Genomic DNA, 17,154 nt, shown 5'->3' with positions numbered 1-17,154 from the left:
TGACCCCAAACCACCCTAGATCACTGTAATGTATTTGATCCTCAGACCAGCCTAGCTCCCGAGTGGTGGAGCGGTCTAAGGCACTGCATCTCAGTGCTAGAGGCGTCATTACAGACCCTGGTTTGATTCCAGGCTGTATCACAACCAGCCGTGATTGGGAGTCCAACACGTCGGCGCACAATTGGCCCAGCGTCATCTATAATGTATTTGACCCCAGGGCATTATAATGTATTTCACCCTAGACCACCCTAGGCCACTATAATGTATTTGACCCCAGGGCATTATAATGTATTTAACCCTAGCCACCCTAGGCCACTATAATGTATTTCACCCTAGGCCACTATAATGTATTTCACCCTAGGCCACTATAATGTATTTGACTCCAGGGCATTATAATGTATTTCACCCTAGACCACCCCAGGCCACTATAATGTATTTGACTCCAGACCACACTAGACCACTATAATGTATTTGACCCCAGGGCATTATAATGTATTTCACCCTAGACCACCCCAGGCCACTATAATGTATTTCACCCTAGGCCACTATAATGTATTTCACCCTAGGCCACTATAATGTATTTCACCCTAGGCCACTATAATGTATTTGACTCCAGACCACCCTAGGCCACTATAATGTATTTGGCCCCAGGCCACTATAATGTATTTGACTCCAGACCACACTAGACCACTATAATGTATTTGGCCCCAGGCCACTATAATGTATTTGACTCCAGACCACACTAGACCACTATAATGTATTTGACCCCAGGCCACTATAATGTATTTGACTCCAGACCACCCTAGGCCACTATAATGTATTTGACTCCAGACCACACTAGACCACTATAATGTATTTGACCCCAGGCCACTATAATGTATTTCACCCTAGACCACCCTAGGCCACTATAATGTATTTCACCCTAGACCACCCTAGGCCACTATAATGTATTTCACCCTAGGCCACTATAATGTATTTGACTCCAGACCACCCTAGACCACCCTAGGCCACTATAATGTATTTCACCCTAGGCCACTATAATGTATTTGACCCCAGGCCACTATAATGTATTTGACTCCAGGCCACTATAATGTATTTGACTCCAGACCACACTAGACCACTATAATGTATTTGACTCCAAACCACACTAGACCACTATAATGTATTTGACTCCAGACCACACTAGACCACTATAATGTATTTGACTCCAGACCACTATAATGTATTTGACCCCAGGCCATTATAATGTATTTGAGCCTAGGCCATTATAATGTATTTGACTCCAGGCCATTATAATGTATATGAGCCTAGGCCATTATAATGTATACCTTAATGTATTCTATTGTCCTATTATCTTTAGGTACAACGTGGAGCCTCCGGGACTTATCAAGCTGGAGAAGGAGATAGAACAGGAGGAGAAAGTATCTCTACCCTCAGCTGTCTCTCCCTCCCCATCCCTCTCTCCATCCCCTTCTCCAAACCCCCCATCCCCCTCTCCAACCTCTCCATTCCCCTCTCCAACCTCTCCATTCCCCTCTCCAACCAAGTGCTTGTCGTCTAGCAAGAAGAGCACAGGGAAGCTGCTGGATGAGGCTGTGAGTAGGGTACACAAGGTCAACACAATTACATGAAATTACGTTGAACTTTTCAATTTATGAGGATTACCAGGAATTTATTAATATTACCAGGAATTTATGAGGATTACCAGGAATTTATGAGGATTGCCAGGAATTTATGAGGATTACCAGGAATTTATGAGGATTACCAGGAATTTATGAGGATTACCAGGAATTTATGAGGATTACCAGGAATTTATGAGGATTACCAGGAATTTTGGGAGGGTTGTTGGATTGACCTCCCTACTAATCTAATGATGTTTGTTTGTGCATGTGTGCGTCTCAGGTGAAGCATATCTTTGAGGAGCCTCCCTGCAAGTGTCCCAATAAATTCTGTGTGGAGAGACAGGCTCAGGGCCGCTATCGCGTCGGGGAGAAGATGCTCTTCATCAGGGTGGGTGCCAACCTCTTCTTCATCTTTTACTTCACTTTCTCTGGCACCAACGCCGTGTTTTTTTTGGTTTTTTTGTAACATGAATTTCTAGTTGCATACGACTCAGCCACATAGTTAACAGCAGCTGGACTTTAAATTGGGCTTGGACTGTGCCTGCCAAAATATCTTTGACCAAATGTTTTGGGTTCGGTGGGGTCAAACCTGAAGTGTTGAAATCTGGTGTAAATAATTTTGCACATGGCTGGCTTGTACTGTAAGTGATTTATACTGGGGTTGTGGCGTTTCATATTGCTGTGAATATTATATTGACATGGCAGATATGAATACGGATTGTATGCTCGGCTACAGAAATACTTTCTTACTTACTTAGGTCCATTGCTCCTCAGTGTCCTCAGGGACCATAGACCACTGATGACTATAGATGGCTGTTGAATGACAGCCAATTCTGTCCTCATAACAAACCCACTCTTTCCTCCTTGTTCTGAGATTTGATGAGTCTGAATTTTATGAGTCTGGATTTTGGCTGACCCACGTTTTCCAGGAATTTGTTGTTAATTGACCTTTCACTTTTGGCAGGATTTTTTTTTACATTTTTTAAATCCAGGTTGGAGTTATGAGGTTTTCAGTTCAACAACAATACTGTTTCTCATCTCAATGTGAACTGAGACACACACACACACACACACACACACACACACACACACACACACACACACACACACACACACACAGCAGTGTGTTGTTATTTGGAATGCCTGACTGTGTGGATGACAGACGTCCATTGTCTCTGCTGGTAGCAACTCCTCTGCTGCTTTGAGGCTTCATTTACTGGTGATGGTATTCCAACTATGTCTGTGTGTCTCCTGTGGCACCATAGAGATGGAAAGAGAACTCCTCTTTGTATTATCCATGCTTTAAAAAATAAAAAAAGTTTATATCCATCTAGACTCCTCTTTCTTACCTCTATGGGCCAGCCAGGGTTGATGGGGTTCGGTGGAAAAAAGAGAGCCCTCAGGATCAACAGGCTTGATAAATAATACATTAGGGTTAGGGTTAGGGTTAGGGGTTAGGGTTAGAAGGGTTAGGGTTATAAGGGTTAGGGTTAGAAGGGTTAGGGTTAGAAGGGTTAGGGTTATAAGGGTTAGGGTTAGGGTTAGAAGGGTTAGGGTTAGAAGGGTTAGGGTTAGAAGGGTTAGGGTTAGAAGGGTTAGGGTTAGAAGGGTTAGGGTTAGAAGGGTTAGGGGTTAGGGTTAGAAGGGTTAGGGTTATAAGGGTTAGGGTTAGAAGGGTTAGGGTTAGAAGGGTTAGGGTTAGAAGGGTTAGGGTTATAAGGGTTAGGGTTAGAAGGGTTAGGGTTAGAAGGGTTAGGGTTATAAGGGTTAGGGTTATAAGGGTTAGGGTTAGAAGGGTTAGGGTTAGAAGGGTTAGGGTTATAAGGGTTAGGGTTAGAAGGGTTAGGGTTAGAAGGGTTAGGGTTAGAAGGGTTAGGGTTAGGGTTAGAAGGGTTAGGGTTATAAGGGTTAGGGTTAGAAGGGTTAGGGGTTAGAAGGGTTAGGGTTATAAGGGTTAGGGTTATAAGGGTTAGGGTTAGAAGGGTTAGGGTTAGAAGGGTTAGGGTTATAAGGGTTAGGGTTAGAAGGGTTAGGGTTAGAAGGGTTAGGGTTAGAAGGGTTAGGGGTTAGGGTTAGAAGGGTTAGGGTTATAAGGGTTAGGGTTAGAAGGGTTAGGGTTAGAAGGGTTAGGGTTATAAGGGTTAGGGTTAGGGTTAGAAGGGTTAGGGTTAGAAGGGTTAGGGTTAGAAGGGTTAGGGTTAGAAGGGTTAGGGTTAGAAGGGTTAGGGTTAGGGTTATAAGGGTTAGGGTTAGAAGGGTTAGGGTTAGAAGGGTTAGGGTTAGAAGGGTTAGGGTTATAAGGGTTAGGGTTAGAAGGGTTAGGGTTAGGGTTAGAAGGGTTAGGGTTAGGGTTAGAAGGGTTAGGGTTAGAAGGGTTAGGGTTATAAGGGTTAGGGTTATAAGGGTTAGGGTTATAAGGGTTAGGGTTAGGGTTAGAAGGGTTAGGGTTAGAAGGGTTAGGGTTAGAAGGGTTAGGGTTATAAGGGTTAGGGTTAGGGTTAGAAGGGTTAGGGTTATAAGGGTTAGGGTTAGGGTTAGAAGGGTTAGGGTTATAAGGGTTAGGGTTAGAATAGCCCTTTTTCTAAAACACAAAGATACTCTACGATAATGTAGGGTTAGGGTTAGGGTTAGGGTTAGGGGTTAGGGTTAGAAGGGTTAGGGTTAGAAGGGTTAGGGTTATAAGGGTTAGGGTTAGGGTTAGAAGGGTTAGGGTTAGAAGGGTTAGGGTTAGAAGGGTTAGGGTTATAAGGGTTAGGGTTAGAAGGGTTAGGGTTAGAAGGGTTAGGGTTATAAGGGTTAGGGTTAGAAGGGTTAGGGTTAGAAGGGTTAGGGTTAGAAGGGTTAGGGTTAGGGTTAGAAGGGTTAGGGTTATAAGGGTTAGGGTTAGGGTTAGAAGGGTTAGGGTTAGGGTTAGAAGGGTTAGGGTTAGGGTTAGAAGGGTTAGGGTTAGAAGGGTTAGGGTTAGGGTTAGAAGGGTTAGGGTTAGAAGGGTTAGGGTTATAAGGGTTAGGGTTAGGGTTAGAAGGGTTAGGGTTATAAGGGTTAGGGTTAGGGTTAGAAGGGTTAGGGTTAGAAGGGTTAGGGTTAGGGTTATAAGGGTTAGGGTTAGAAGGGTTAGGGTTAGAAGGGTTAGGGTTATAAGGGTTAGGGTTAGGGTTAGAAGGGTTAGGGTTAGAAGGGTTAGGGTTATAAGGGTTAGGGGTTAGGGTTAGGGTTAGAAGGGTTAGGGTTAGAAGGGTTAGGGTTAGGGGTTAGGGTTAGGGTTAGGGTTAGAAGGGTTAGGGTTAGAAGGGTTAGGGTTAGAAGGGTTAGGGTTAGGGTTATAAGGGTTAGGGTTAGAAGGGTTAGGGTTAGAAGGGTTAGGGTTAGGGTTAGAAGGGTTAGGGTTAGAAGGGTTAGGGTTAGAAGGGTTAGGGTTATAAGGGTTAGGGTTAGGGTTAGAAGGGTTAGGGTTATAAGGGTTAGGGTTATAAGGGTTAGGGTTAGAAGGGTTAGGGTTAGAAGGGTTAGGGTTATAAGGGTTAGGGTTAGGGTTAGAAGGGTTAGGGTTAGAAGGGTTAGGGTTATAAGGGTTAGGGTTAGGGTTAGAAGGGTTAGGGTTATAAGGGTTAGGGTTAGGGTTAGGGTTAGAAGGGTTAGGGTTAGGGTTAGGGTTAGGGGTTAGGGTTAGAAGGGTTAGGGTTAGGGGTTAGGGTTAGAAGGGTTAGGGTTAGGGTTAGAAGGGTTAGGGTTAGGGTTAGGGTTAGAAGGGTTAGGGGTTAGGGTTAGAAGGGTTAGGGGTTAGGGTTAGAAGGGTTAGGGTTAGGGTTAGAAGGGTTAGGGTTAGAAGGGTTAGGGGTTAGGGTTAGTAGGGTTAGGGTTAGGGTTAGGGTTAGGGGTCAGGGTTAGGGGTTAGGGTTATAAGGGTTAGGGTTATAAGGGTTAGGGTTAGGGTTAGGGGTTAGGGTTAGGGTTAGGGTTATAAGGGTTAGGGTTATAAGGGTTAGGGTTAGGGGTTAGGGTTAGGGTTAGGGTTAGTAGGGTTAGGGTTAGGGGTTAGGGTTAGGGGTTAGGGTTAGTAGGGTAAGGGTTAGGGGTTAGGGTTAGGGGTTAGGGTTAGGGTTAGTAGGGTTAGGGTTAGGGGTTAGGGTTAGGGGTTAGGGGTTAGGGTTAGTGGGGTTAGGGTTAGGGGTTAGGGGTTAGGGTTAGGGGTTAGGGTTAGGGGTTAGGGTTAGGGGTTAGGGTTAGGGGTTAGGGTTAGGGGTTAGGGTTAGTAGGGTAAGGGTTAGGGTTAGAAGGGTTAGGGGTTAGGGTTAGGGGTTAGGGTTAGGGTTAGTAGGGTTAGGGTTAGGGGTTAGGGTTAGGGGTTAGGGTTAGGGGTTAGGGTTAGTAGGGTAAGGGTTAGGGTTAGGGGTTAGGGTTAGGGGTTAGGGTTAGATAATGTATATGCCGTTATTCTTGCCAATGAGCTATCGCCATGATTTGTATTTATTCTTAATTGTTTCCTCGTTTACATAAAATATAAATGTTCTTATGTAAATAAATACTGTAACTTTCTATTTATTTAACTAGACAAGTCAGTTAAGAATACATTCTGATTTACAATAACAGCCTAGGAACAGTGGGGTTAAACTGCCTTGTTCGGGGGCAGAATGAGAGATATTTTACCTTGTCAGCTCAGGGATTCAATCCAGCAACCTTTCAGTTACTGGCCCAACACTCTAACCACTAAGCTACCTACCGCCCCTAACTCAAACAGACCTTGCTACAAAAAAATTGCCTTGCAAGAATGAAGTCTATTAACAAATACAGATTGGTGAAGTATCATTGGTGCTCTTGGAATCTTGGATTCACAACCAGGATTCACAAAATGCTGGTTGTGATGCTGTTGAAGGAGGATCTGGACTGTAAGGTCAACAAGGGCTGACAATACGCTCTAGAAGGACCCCTGCTGGTAGCACACAGTATCACAGTTTCTGGATGGATAGCGCTTTGAGGATCACAAATGCGGAATAAGAGAAAGGTTGTATGTTAGCCTGGTTTTAATGGACATGGGCCAGTGTTCAGGGTCTAAAATAAACCGTTTGTTCCCATAGTGCCCTCTGCTGTCAAGTAGATATCCTTAAGAAAATATGTTCCATCTCACTCTGGTTCTCAGCTAGCAATGGTGGTGGTAAAAATACCCAATTGTCATACTTGAGTAAAAATAAAGATACCTTGATAGAAAATGACTCACGTCAAGGTGTCACCCAGTAAAATACTACTTGAGTAAATGTCTAAAGTATTCAGTTTTAAATATAAATGAAAGTTAGAATATTACTTATATTAAGTATCACAGGTAAATGTAATTGCTCAAATATATTTAAAGCTACAATATGTCACTTTTTTTGGGCGACCCACCAAATTCACATAGAAATGTGAGTTATAGATATGTCATTCACAATTGAAAGAAAGTCTCTAAGAAGTGGTAGATATGTTCTATGTGTGCTATTTCTATGCGTCTCATTCTTAAGTTTAGTTTCTGTGTATTTTACTTTCGGTTTTGTACTTCAAACAGTTGAAAATACAATATTAATATTTTTGTTTATGCAAAATATATTTCAAAGCGGTTTAGATTGTCTACAATATACTTCCTTGTTTTGTCAAAAACTGAAATTAGGCAAACTAATAGAATTTTAGCAACCAGGAAATGGTGGTGTGATTTCTGCATAGTACACCTTTTTAAATATGAAAAGTAAAAGTATAAATCATTTCAAATTACTTATATTAAACAATTCAGACAGCACAATTATTATATAAATAAATAAAATAATGTATATCCAGACATCATTTACAAACAAATCACTTTTCTTTTGTGAGTCTGCCAGATCGAGGCAGAATGGATGATCAGGGATGTTCTCTTGATAAATGTGTGAATTAAAAATGTTTAACAAATCTGCCCTGCTAAGCATTTAAAATGTAAAGACTACTATTGGGGGAAATGAATGGAGTAAAAAAAGTACTGTGCATTTGGAAAGTATTCAGACCCCTTTGACTTTTTCCACATGTTGTTACGTTACAGCCTTAGTCTAAAATGGATCCCCTCATCAATCTACACACAATACCCCATAATGACAAAGCAAAAGCAGGTTTAGACATTTTTGCTATTTTATCCCCACAAAAACAACTGAAATATCACATTTACATAAGTATTCAGATCATTTACTCAGTACTTTGTTGAAGCACCTTTGGCAGCGATTACAGCCTTCGAGTCTTCATGAGTATGACGCTACAAGCTTGGCACACCTGTATTTGTGGAGTTTCTCCCATTCTTCTCTGCAGATCCTCTCAGGCTCTCTCAGATTGCATGGGGAGTGTTGCTGCACAGTTATTTTCAGGTCTCTCCAGAGAACCTTGTTTCTCATGGTCTGAGAGTCTTTAGGTGCCTTTTGGCAAACTCCAAGCAGCCTGTCGTGCCTTTTACTGAGGAATGGCTTCCGTCTGGCCACTCTACCATAAGTGCCTGATTGGTGGAGTGCTGCAGAGTCTGTTGTCCTTCTGGAAGGTTCTCCCATTTCCACAGAGGAACTAGAGCTCTGTCAGAGTGACCATCAGGTTCTTGGTCACCTCCTTGACCAAGGCCTTCTCCCCCGATTGTTCAGCTCTAGGAAGAGTCTTGGTGGTTCCAAACTTCTTCCATTTAAGAATGAGGGAGGCCACTGTGTTCTTGGGGACCTTCAATGCTGCAGAAATTTTTTGGTACCCTTCCCCAGATCTGTGCCTCAACACAATCCTGCCTTCGGCCTCATGGTTTTTGCTGTGACGTACACTGTTAGCTGTGGGACCTTATATAGACAGGTGTGTGCCTTTCCAAATCATGTCCAATTGACCACAGGTGGACTCCAATCAAGTTGTAGAGACATCTAAAGGACGATCAATGGAAACAGGATGCACCTGAGCTCAATTTCAAGTCTCATAGCGAAGGGTCTGAATACTGGTCACAATGCCTGAGGGGCACACATTCATGGACGAGTGCCCTGCTTGAGTCTGATTGAGTCTGTTAAAGAGGCTTGTAAATGTGTGTTATGCTGCTGGAGGAGAGAGAGAGAAAGAGAGTGTTGTCTATAGTGTATAGAAGAGGACAGGCCATACCACAGATATCCTATTAAATTATATACAGTGCCTTGCGAAAGTATTCGGCCCCCTTGAACTTTGCGACCTTTTGCCACATTTCAGGCTTCAAACATAAAGATATAAAACTGTATTTTATGTCTTTATGTTTGAAGCCTGAAATGTGGCAAAAGGTCGCAAAGTTCAAGGGGGCCGAATACTTTCGCAAGGCACTGTATGTAATTCTATCACTAGTCACTTTAAACAATGCTACCTTATATAATGTTACTTACCCTACATTATTCATCTCATATGCATACGTATATACTGTACTCTACATCATCGACTGCATCCTTATGTAATACATGTATCACTAGCCACTTTAACTATGCCACTTTGTTACTTTGTCTACATACTCATCTCATATGTATATACTGTACTCGATACCATCTACTGTATGCTGCTCTGTACCATCACTCATTCATATATCCTTATGTACATATTCCTTATCCCCTTACACTGTGTATAAGACAGTAGTTTTGGAATTGTTAGTTAGATTACTTGTTGGTTATCACTGCATTGTCGGAACTAGAAGCACAAGCATTTCGCTACACTCGCATTAACATCTGCTAGCCATGTGTATGTGACAAATAAAATTTGATTTGATTTATGGGCCACACAATCTAACTTGCTACTAGCCATTCAGGCTTGATTGAGTGTCGACTTGGAATTCAGTAGCAATATTTAATATACAGTACGTTCTGTTTGTATTTGGCTATTTAATGTCAACAGTCAGCAGCACGCTCTATGCACGTACACTTCATGGGTTAACTGGTACTTCCTGTCACTGTCAAATGGGGCTTTCTGCAGGCACTCATTACTGCTTGGATTGAAAGCTTGGGCTCTGAAGACCTTCTACTGTAAATGCTATCTCCTTTTGTTTATCATGTAATTAGCAGGATTGATAACGGCAGGATAGCTAGGTAGTTTAATGGAATCACAACGCATTGTGGATATGGAAATAGCGCCTTTTTTATTTCTCTGTCCCGCTATTTATTTGTCTGGTGTAGATGTTGCCATGGTAACCAACACAGGAAAACGTACAAGAGTACCACCTTACAGATGGTAGCAGCAGGATTAGTGTTTACAGTAGTACCACGTTAGACGGTAGCAGCAGGATTAGTGTTTACAGTAGTACCACCTTAGACGGTAGCAGCAGGATTAGTGTTTACAGTAGTACCACCTTAGACGGTAGCAGCAGGATTAGTGTTTACAGTAGTATCACCTTAGACAGTAGCAGGTAGCAGCAGGAGAAGTGTTTACAGTAGTATCACCTTAGACAGTAGCAGGTAGCAGCAGGATTAGTGTTTACAGTAGTATCACCTTAGACGGTAGCAGCAGGAGTAGTGTTTACAGTAGTATCACCTTAGACAGTAGCAGGTAGCAGCAGGATTAGTGTTTACAGTAGTATCACCTTAGACGGTAGCAGCAGGAGTAGTGTTTACAGTAGTATCACCTTAGACGGTAGCAGCAGGAGTAGTGTTTACAGTAGTACCACCTTACAGACGGTAGCAAGTAGCAGCAGGAGTAGTTTATACAGTAGTACCACGTTAGACGGTAGCAGCAGGACTAGTGTTTACAGTAGTACCACCTTACAGACAGTAGCAGGTAGCAGCAGGAGAAGTGTTTACAGTAGTACCACCTTACAGACGGTAGCAAGTAGCAGCAGGAGTAGTTTATACAGTAGTACCACGTTAGACGGTAGCAGCAGGACTAGTGTTTACAGTAGTACCACCTTACAGACAGTAGCAGGTAGCAGCAGGATTAGTGTTTACAGTAGTATCACCTTAGACAGTAGCAGGTAGCAGCAGGAGAAGTGTTTACAGTAGTATCACCTTAGACAGTAGCAGGTAGCAGCAGGATTAGTGTTTACAGTAGTATCACCTTAGACAGTAGCAGGTAGCAGCAGGATTAGTGTTTACAGTAGTATCACCTTAGACAGTAGCAGGTAGCAGCAGGATTAGTGTTTACAGTAGTATCACCTTAGACAGTAGCAGGTAGCAGCAGGATTAGTGTTTACAGTAGTATCACCTTAGACGGTAGCAGCAGGAGTAGTGTTTACAGTAGTATCACCTTAGACAGTAGCAGGTAGCAGCAGGAGTGTTTACAGTAGTACCATGTTAACGGACTGTAGCAGCAGGACTAGTGTTTACAGCAGTACCACCTTAGACCGTAGCAGGTAGCAGCAGCAGTAGTGTTTACAGTAGTTTAGTTTCGGAGTGAGTCTAATTTTTTATTTTGGAGTCATTTATTCGTGAAAAGGAATCAAACAAAGCCATTGTACTAGCTGTGAGTTACTAGAGACGTCCATCTACTACACTAAATCTGGACCTCAAAAGACCATTTCCATTGTGATTTTCATTCTTCCCCTCTAAATCAAGGTCTGTGTTTAGTCCTGGGATATCAGGTCAGTGCAATGAATGAGCAGGTAGAACCGAAGCAGTACTCTGAACCTCCAGGCTGGGATTTGAATACCCTTGCACTACACCGTGAAATAATATCGTTGTCAGCTAAAGATTTTCCCTGATTTTTTATTTATTTTAACATTTGTGAACACTGACTGGACAATAAAGTAATCTTCTTCTTCTTCTTGTCCTAGATGTTACACAACAAGCATGTGATGGTGCGTGTGGGAGGAGGCTGGGAGACTTTTGAGAGCTACCTGCTGAAACACGACCCGTGTCGGATGCTCCAGATCTCCAGAGTAGAGGGGAAGACCTTTCCCGTGTCCCCCAAGTCCCCCAACACCAAGGACCTCACCCCAGACAGCTACTTGGTGGTGGCCGCACACTACCGCAGCAAGAAGTAAAGATGGCCGTACACTACCGCAGCAAGAAGTCAACTAACGCTTCAACCAAGGGGATCAGTTTGAGCAATGCGAGGATGGTGGTGGTGGCCTACTACCGCAACAAGAAGTAAAGATGGCCACCTACTACCGCAACAAGAAGTAAAAATGGCCGCCTACTACTGCCACAAGAAGTAAAGATGGCCGCCTACTACCGCCACAAGAAGTAAAGATGGCCGCCTACTACCGCAACAAGAAGTAAAGATGGCCACCTACTACCGCAACAAGAAGTAAAGATGGCCACCTACTACCGCAACAAGAAGTAAAGATGGCCGCCTACTACCGCAACAAGAAGTAAAGATGGCCGCCTACTACCGCAACAAGAAGTAAAGATGGCCACCTACTACCGCAACAAGAAGTAAAGATGGCCACCTACTACCGCAACAAGAAGTAAAGATGGCCGCCTACTACCGCAACAAAAAGTAAAAATGGCCGCCTACTACCGCAACAAGAAGTAAAGATGGCCACCTACTACCGCAACAAGAAGTAAAGTTGGCCGCCTACTACCGCAACAAGAAGTAAAGTTGGCCGCCTACTACCGCAACAAGAAGTAAAGATGGCCGCCTACTACCGCAACAAAAAGTAAAAATGGCCGCCTACTACCGCAACAAAAAGTAAAAATGGCCGCCTACTACCGCAACAAGAAGTAAAAATGGCCGCCTACTACCGCCACAAGAAGTAAAGACATTCATGAGGACCTGAGGAAATGACCTCTTGCCTTTCCGAACTAGCAAAACTGATTGAAATGACAGTGACACAGAGGGCAAAGCCAGCTGGCACAGTGTCATTCCAACCAGTTGCATGTACAGCATGTCTTCTAGTTGATGTAAGCCACAGCCGGCCCACCTTAGCTACAGAACAAACAGTGGCCAGCAGGTATATATCTCCTGTCCTAGCAGTCACGGCGAACTAGCGTCAACGTGACAGTTTGATTTGGATTTACAGCCTTTGAGAATTATCTATGCAATCATTTCGACAATCATTTTTAGCCGGGGATTGAGGCTGGTATATTTGGTACTAAAAGCATGTTTTATAATGTTACCTTGTGTGTATTTTGTTTGACTTTTGTCATTCATTCATTTAATAGTGTGAAAGTATAGTATGACTTCTGTAATAATGGATATATTCTGAATAATGATTGGATACTGGTCAAGCTAAATCTGGACATGTTCCACCAATCATGTTCCTCCTACGGTTCCTCCAATCACGGGCTTTCTCCTTTCCTTGTTTTCTAAATATGCAGCTACACCACACAAGGGAAGATAATCATGGCTAAAACAATATGTTTTTTAGATGTAATCCCACCATCGGTCACAGTATGGGCTTACCGGTTACCACGCCCAGGGACCTGTCTCTGGCTTGAGCTTTTTGGTTCCACCATTCATTCTAATGGAAGTCAACATTTAAAATATGTTTGAAATAGTGCTACTTTATTATGTTAAAAGTCCTGACTAATATGAATAGCTATAAGTAGGATGTGTTTATTATGATTATGTATCTCTGTAATGTCTATTAATTTCTCCAATGTGCTATTATGAGTGATTTCTCTTTTTTTTCATGAGCTAGTTTGTCTCTCCTGTTTTTGAAGTTAAAAGCTTTTGATAATTTGTGAAGGAACGCTACTAAATTAACATCATTATTGTGAGAAGATTATTTCTGAGGATTAAAAGAGACAATCAAATGTAGAATATTTACTTGAATTCTTGTGAATGGCAATAGGACTGATCCAGATAACATGTATGATCGGTCGGTCTGTCTACGATATCTTAGATTTGTGTTCATTCAACCTCATCCCCTGGCAAATTGCTAGAGAGCTGGCTGGTGGACAATACTAGTGTTGATTTGCTACTTTACTGACACCTACTGGTATTTTACAGTACTGCAACTGGCCATCCACAACTACAACGTGATGACTGGCACTGGCCTGTTCCAAGTTGCGAAACTAGACTAACAGACCTTTTTATTCAACCAACCGTCAGAGCAAACCTCCAAATCAAGTCTAATCCTCTTTTATTCACATTTACAATGTAACTTGTTTTTACAACAGCATAGAAACTGGAGTCGTTATCCTTCATCAATGTTATTCAGTCACAGAACAAATAGTCTATTTTACACACTCTAGCCTATAGTGCTGTGCACTACTTTTGAACAGGACCCCATAGGGTTGTGTTCTAAAGTGTACATGACAGGGAATAAATAGGCTGTTTTTTTGGGGTAGAGCCTGGAGCACCGACAGATCACTGCTGGGTTACATTACAGATTAGAACTATGAACCAACCAGGAACTACTAGAATTCAATAACATCACTTTATTCACACAAACTACTAGAATACATAAACAATCACCAAGACAACACATCCATTTTATAATACAATGTATTGCATTTATTTAAAAAGAGGACGGAACATTAGAACAGTGCATTAGATTAGAATCATTCAAACAGAATAGGGCCCGGTTTCCCAAAAGCATGTTAAGGATAAATTAATCGTTAGAACCTTCGTAGGAGCATCGTACAATATCCTGGGCGGTTTCACAAAGCCATTGTTATTAATGTTGCACCGGAAAACGCTCCTAATCTAATAACCTACCTCAGAACAGCTAAATGCGACGTGACATGTTTTTTTAAATTCACAGATATGAACCTAGAATCACATGGGTTTTTCCGTCTGCCACCGCCGATGACATCTGAACAAAGTTGACTACAAATACAAAAGTTTCCTTTGCAATTTATACAAACAGCCCCAAATAGGCTTAATCCTATTGAAATACATGTAATGTTCAATCAATTGAATTATATTTTGTTACTTGAAGGCTACTGTCTGTAATTTGTCTCAATATATTTAACGATAGGTAGCCTAACGTGCGCAATGTGTCAAATCTGTGATTCAGTGCATTTTATTGAGTATGCACAAGTATTACAATAAACCGCCTCTATTTGCAGCCGTATGTGGTAATCTCTAAGAGTTCATCCATCATCGGTATTGGGAAATAATTATGTTAAAGTAAGATTTGAATGTAGAGCGATTATCATAGAGCAGCGCTGCCTTTTCTTTCGATCCTATCAGTAGACACGTCGCGAACGTTCTCTCTGCGTGGTGCTTTGGGAAACGCATGTTACATGTTACGCCGTTGTAGGAAAGAAAACACTCAGTTCCATTGCTTATCGGGAAACCGGGCCAAGAACAGAACATTAAACTATACCGAACAAACATACACACTGCTCAAAAAAATAAAGGGAACACTTAAACAACACAATGTAACTCCAAGTCAATCACACTTTTGTGAAATCAAACTGTCCACTTAGGAAGCAACACTGATTGACAATAAATTTCACATGCTGTTGTGCAAATGGAATAGAAAACGGGTGGAAATTATAGGCAATTAGCAAGACACCCCCAATAAAGGAGTGGTTCAGCAGGTGATAACCACAGACCACTTCTCAGTTCCTATGCTTCCTGGCTGATGTTTTGGTCACTTTTGAATGCTGGGTGTGTTTCACTCTAGTGGTAGCATGAGACGGAGTCTACAACCCACACAAGTGGCTCAGGTAGTGCAGCTCATCCAGGATGGCACATCAATGCGAGCTGTGGCAAGAAGGTTTGCTGTGTCTGTCAGCGTAGTGTCCAGAGCATGGAGGCGCTACCAGGAGACAGGCCAGTACATCAGGAGACGTGGAGGAGGCCGTAGGAGGGCAACAACCCAGCAGCAGGACCGCTACCTGTGCCTTTGTGCAAGGAGGAGCAGGAGGAGCACTGCCAGAGCCCTGCAAAATGACCTCCAGCAGGCCACAAATGTGCATGTGTCTGCTCAAATGGTCAGAAACAGACTCCATGAGGGTGGTATGAGGGCCCGACGTCCACAGGTGGGGGTTGTGCTTACAGCCCAACACTGTGCAGGACGTTTGGCATTTGCCAGAGAACACCAAGATTGGCAAATTCGCCACTGGCGCCCTGTGCTCTTCACAGATGAAAGCAGGTTCACACTGACCACGTGACAGAGTCTGGAGACGCAGTGGAGAACGTTCTGCTGCCTGCAACATCCTCCAGCATGACCGGTGTTATGTTCTGTTAATTACTGATGTCCCCTTTAAGGATGGAGCACCCTTGGTCATGCACAGTGTTGTTCTATGTTAGTCTGGTACTAACTCGTTTGAGTAAATGTGAAGCTCCAGTTCAATTGCTTGTATTGAGTCTTTCTTATTACATAAATAAGTACTAAGTGTTAAGACACTACAATGGCGACGAGGATGATTACCTGCAGTGTGCATCACGAATACAGATGGAGTTCGTAGGAAGAGAGGAAGATTTTGACCCTGTAGCACAACAGCTAGCAAGCAGTGAAGACGAGGGGAGAGCTGACGAGAACGAGGCGGCAGATCAAAGACCTGTGGAGCCGGAGGTAAAGAGAATGGCATTGGGAAAATAGATGTGTTTGACGACACGCAAGGAAACTGGGCAACTTACATTGAACGACTGGAACAGTACTTCATTGCAAACGACATTGCTGATAACAAAAGAGTACCAGCGTTGTTGAGTTTAATTGGCCAAAAAACATAGTTTGCTAAGAGATCTGACTGCCCCTCTGAAGCCCTCAAATAAGATATTGCAAAATCACCCATCACCTAAACCACTCCTCATCGCGGAACGTTTTCGTTTCCACAAGATAGATCAGAATGAGGGGGAGGGTGTTAGTACATATGTAGCAGAGTTGAAGAAACTGTCTGAACATTGCCAGTTTGGAGAGAACCTAAATGACACATTAAGGGATAGATTTGTTTGTGGACTGAAACATGAACACATTCAAAAACGTTTGCTCACAGAATCAGAGCTCACGTTTGCAAAGGCGGTTGAAATTGCTGTGGAAATCGCGACTAAAGATGCATTTGAGTTGCAAAGTAAAAGAAGTACTGACCGGTCACAAATTTCCCTGCACAAGTTTTCATGCAGCCGACAGCGCCCCCGTGTGGCCGAAAAATGCAACAGGTGTGACAGATTGTCACAGAGCAGAGGACTGCCGTTTCAAAGACAAAATTTGTCACAAATGCAGTAGAAGGGAGCACATTCAAAGAGCATGCAGAGCAAAATTCAGTCACAACAGGAAAAGTGAGAAAATGAATTAAAGGGTCTTTGAATGCACTAGCAGAGAACAGTGGCAGTGATTCAGATGAACGATTAATTGGTACAATGGAGTTAAACACAGTGACTTCTCCCAGCAGTAGCATAATATGGGTGACACCAGATATCGAAAGCAAACCCCTCAAAATGGAGCCGGACACAGGATCTGCAGTGTCTATAATTTCCACTACCGTCTACAATGAGCACTTTAAGGCTATCAAGCTGAAGAACACAAATGTGTTGCTGAAGACATACTCAGAAGAGAGATTGAGCCCAATGGGGGCGTTGCGGGTCAGAGTGCATTATGGGGGGCAAACACAGCAGTTACAGCTGTATGTGGTGCCTGGAACTGGCCCCCCATTGTTTTGCAGGGAATGGCTTTCATTATAAAGCTGAACTGGTGTGACTTGAAAATGCTCCACACATTCCAGTCCAAAGAGAAAGG

At 42.9% G+C, this 17,154-nt stretch overlaps 1 protein-coding gene across 2 annotated transcripts in view; it reads left to right on the top strand.

Annotated features, from left to right (window-relative positions):
• Nucleotides 1-13,285, top strand: part of LOC115121765 (growth arrest-specific protein 2) — a 77,060-nt gene extending 63,775 nt beyond the window's left edge. For both annotated transcript variants that reach the window (XM_065022238.1, XM_065022239.1), the window contains exons 6-8: nt 1,361-1,595; nt 1,903-2,010; nt 11,350-13,285. In XM_065022238.1, the coding sequence (XP_064878310.1) occupies nt 1,361-1,595; nt 1,903-2,010; nt 11,350-11,559 (553 nt within the window). In that variant the 3' untranslated portion in view covers nt 11,560-13,285. The remainder of the gene's footprint in view (nt 1-1,360; nt 1,596-1,902; nt 2,011-11,349) is intronic.
• Nucleotides 13,286-17,154: the final 3,869 nt, after the last annotated feature.

Source organism: Oncorhynchus nerka, linkage group LG9a (assembly GCF_034236695.1).
Source record: "Oncorhynchus nerka isolate Pitt River linkage group LG9a, Oner_Uvic_2.0, whole genome shotgun sequence".
NCBI lineage: Eukaryota > Metazoa > Chordata > Actinopteri > Salmoniformes > Salmonidae > Oncorhynchus > Oncorhynchus nerka.
Note: the sequence above shows the minus strand (reverse complement) of the source record. Positions and strands in the feature narration are given on the sequence as shown.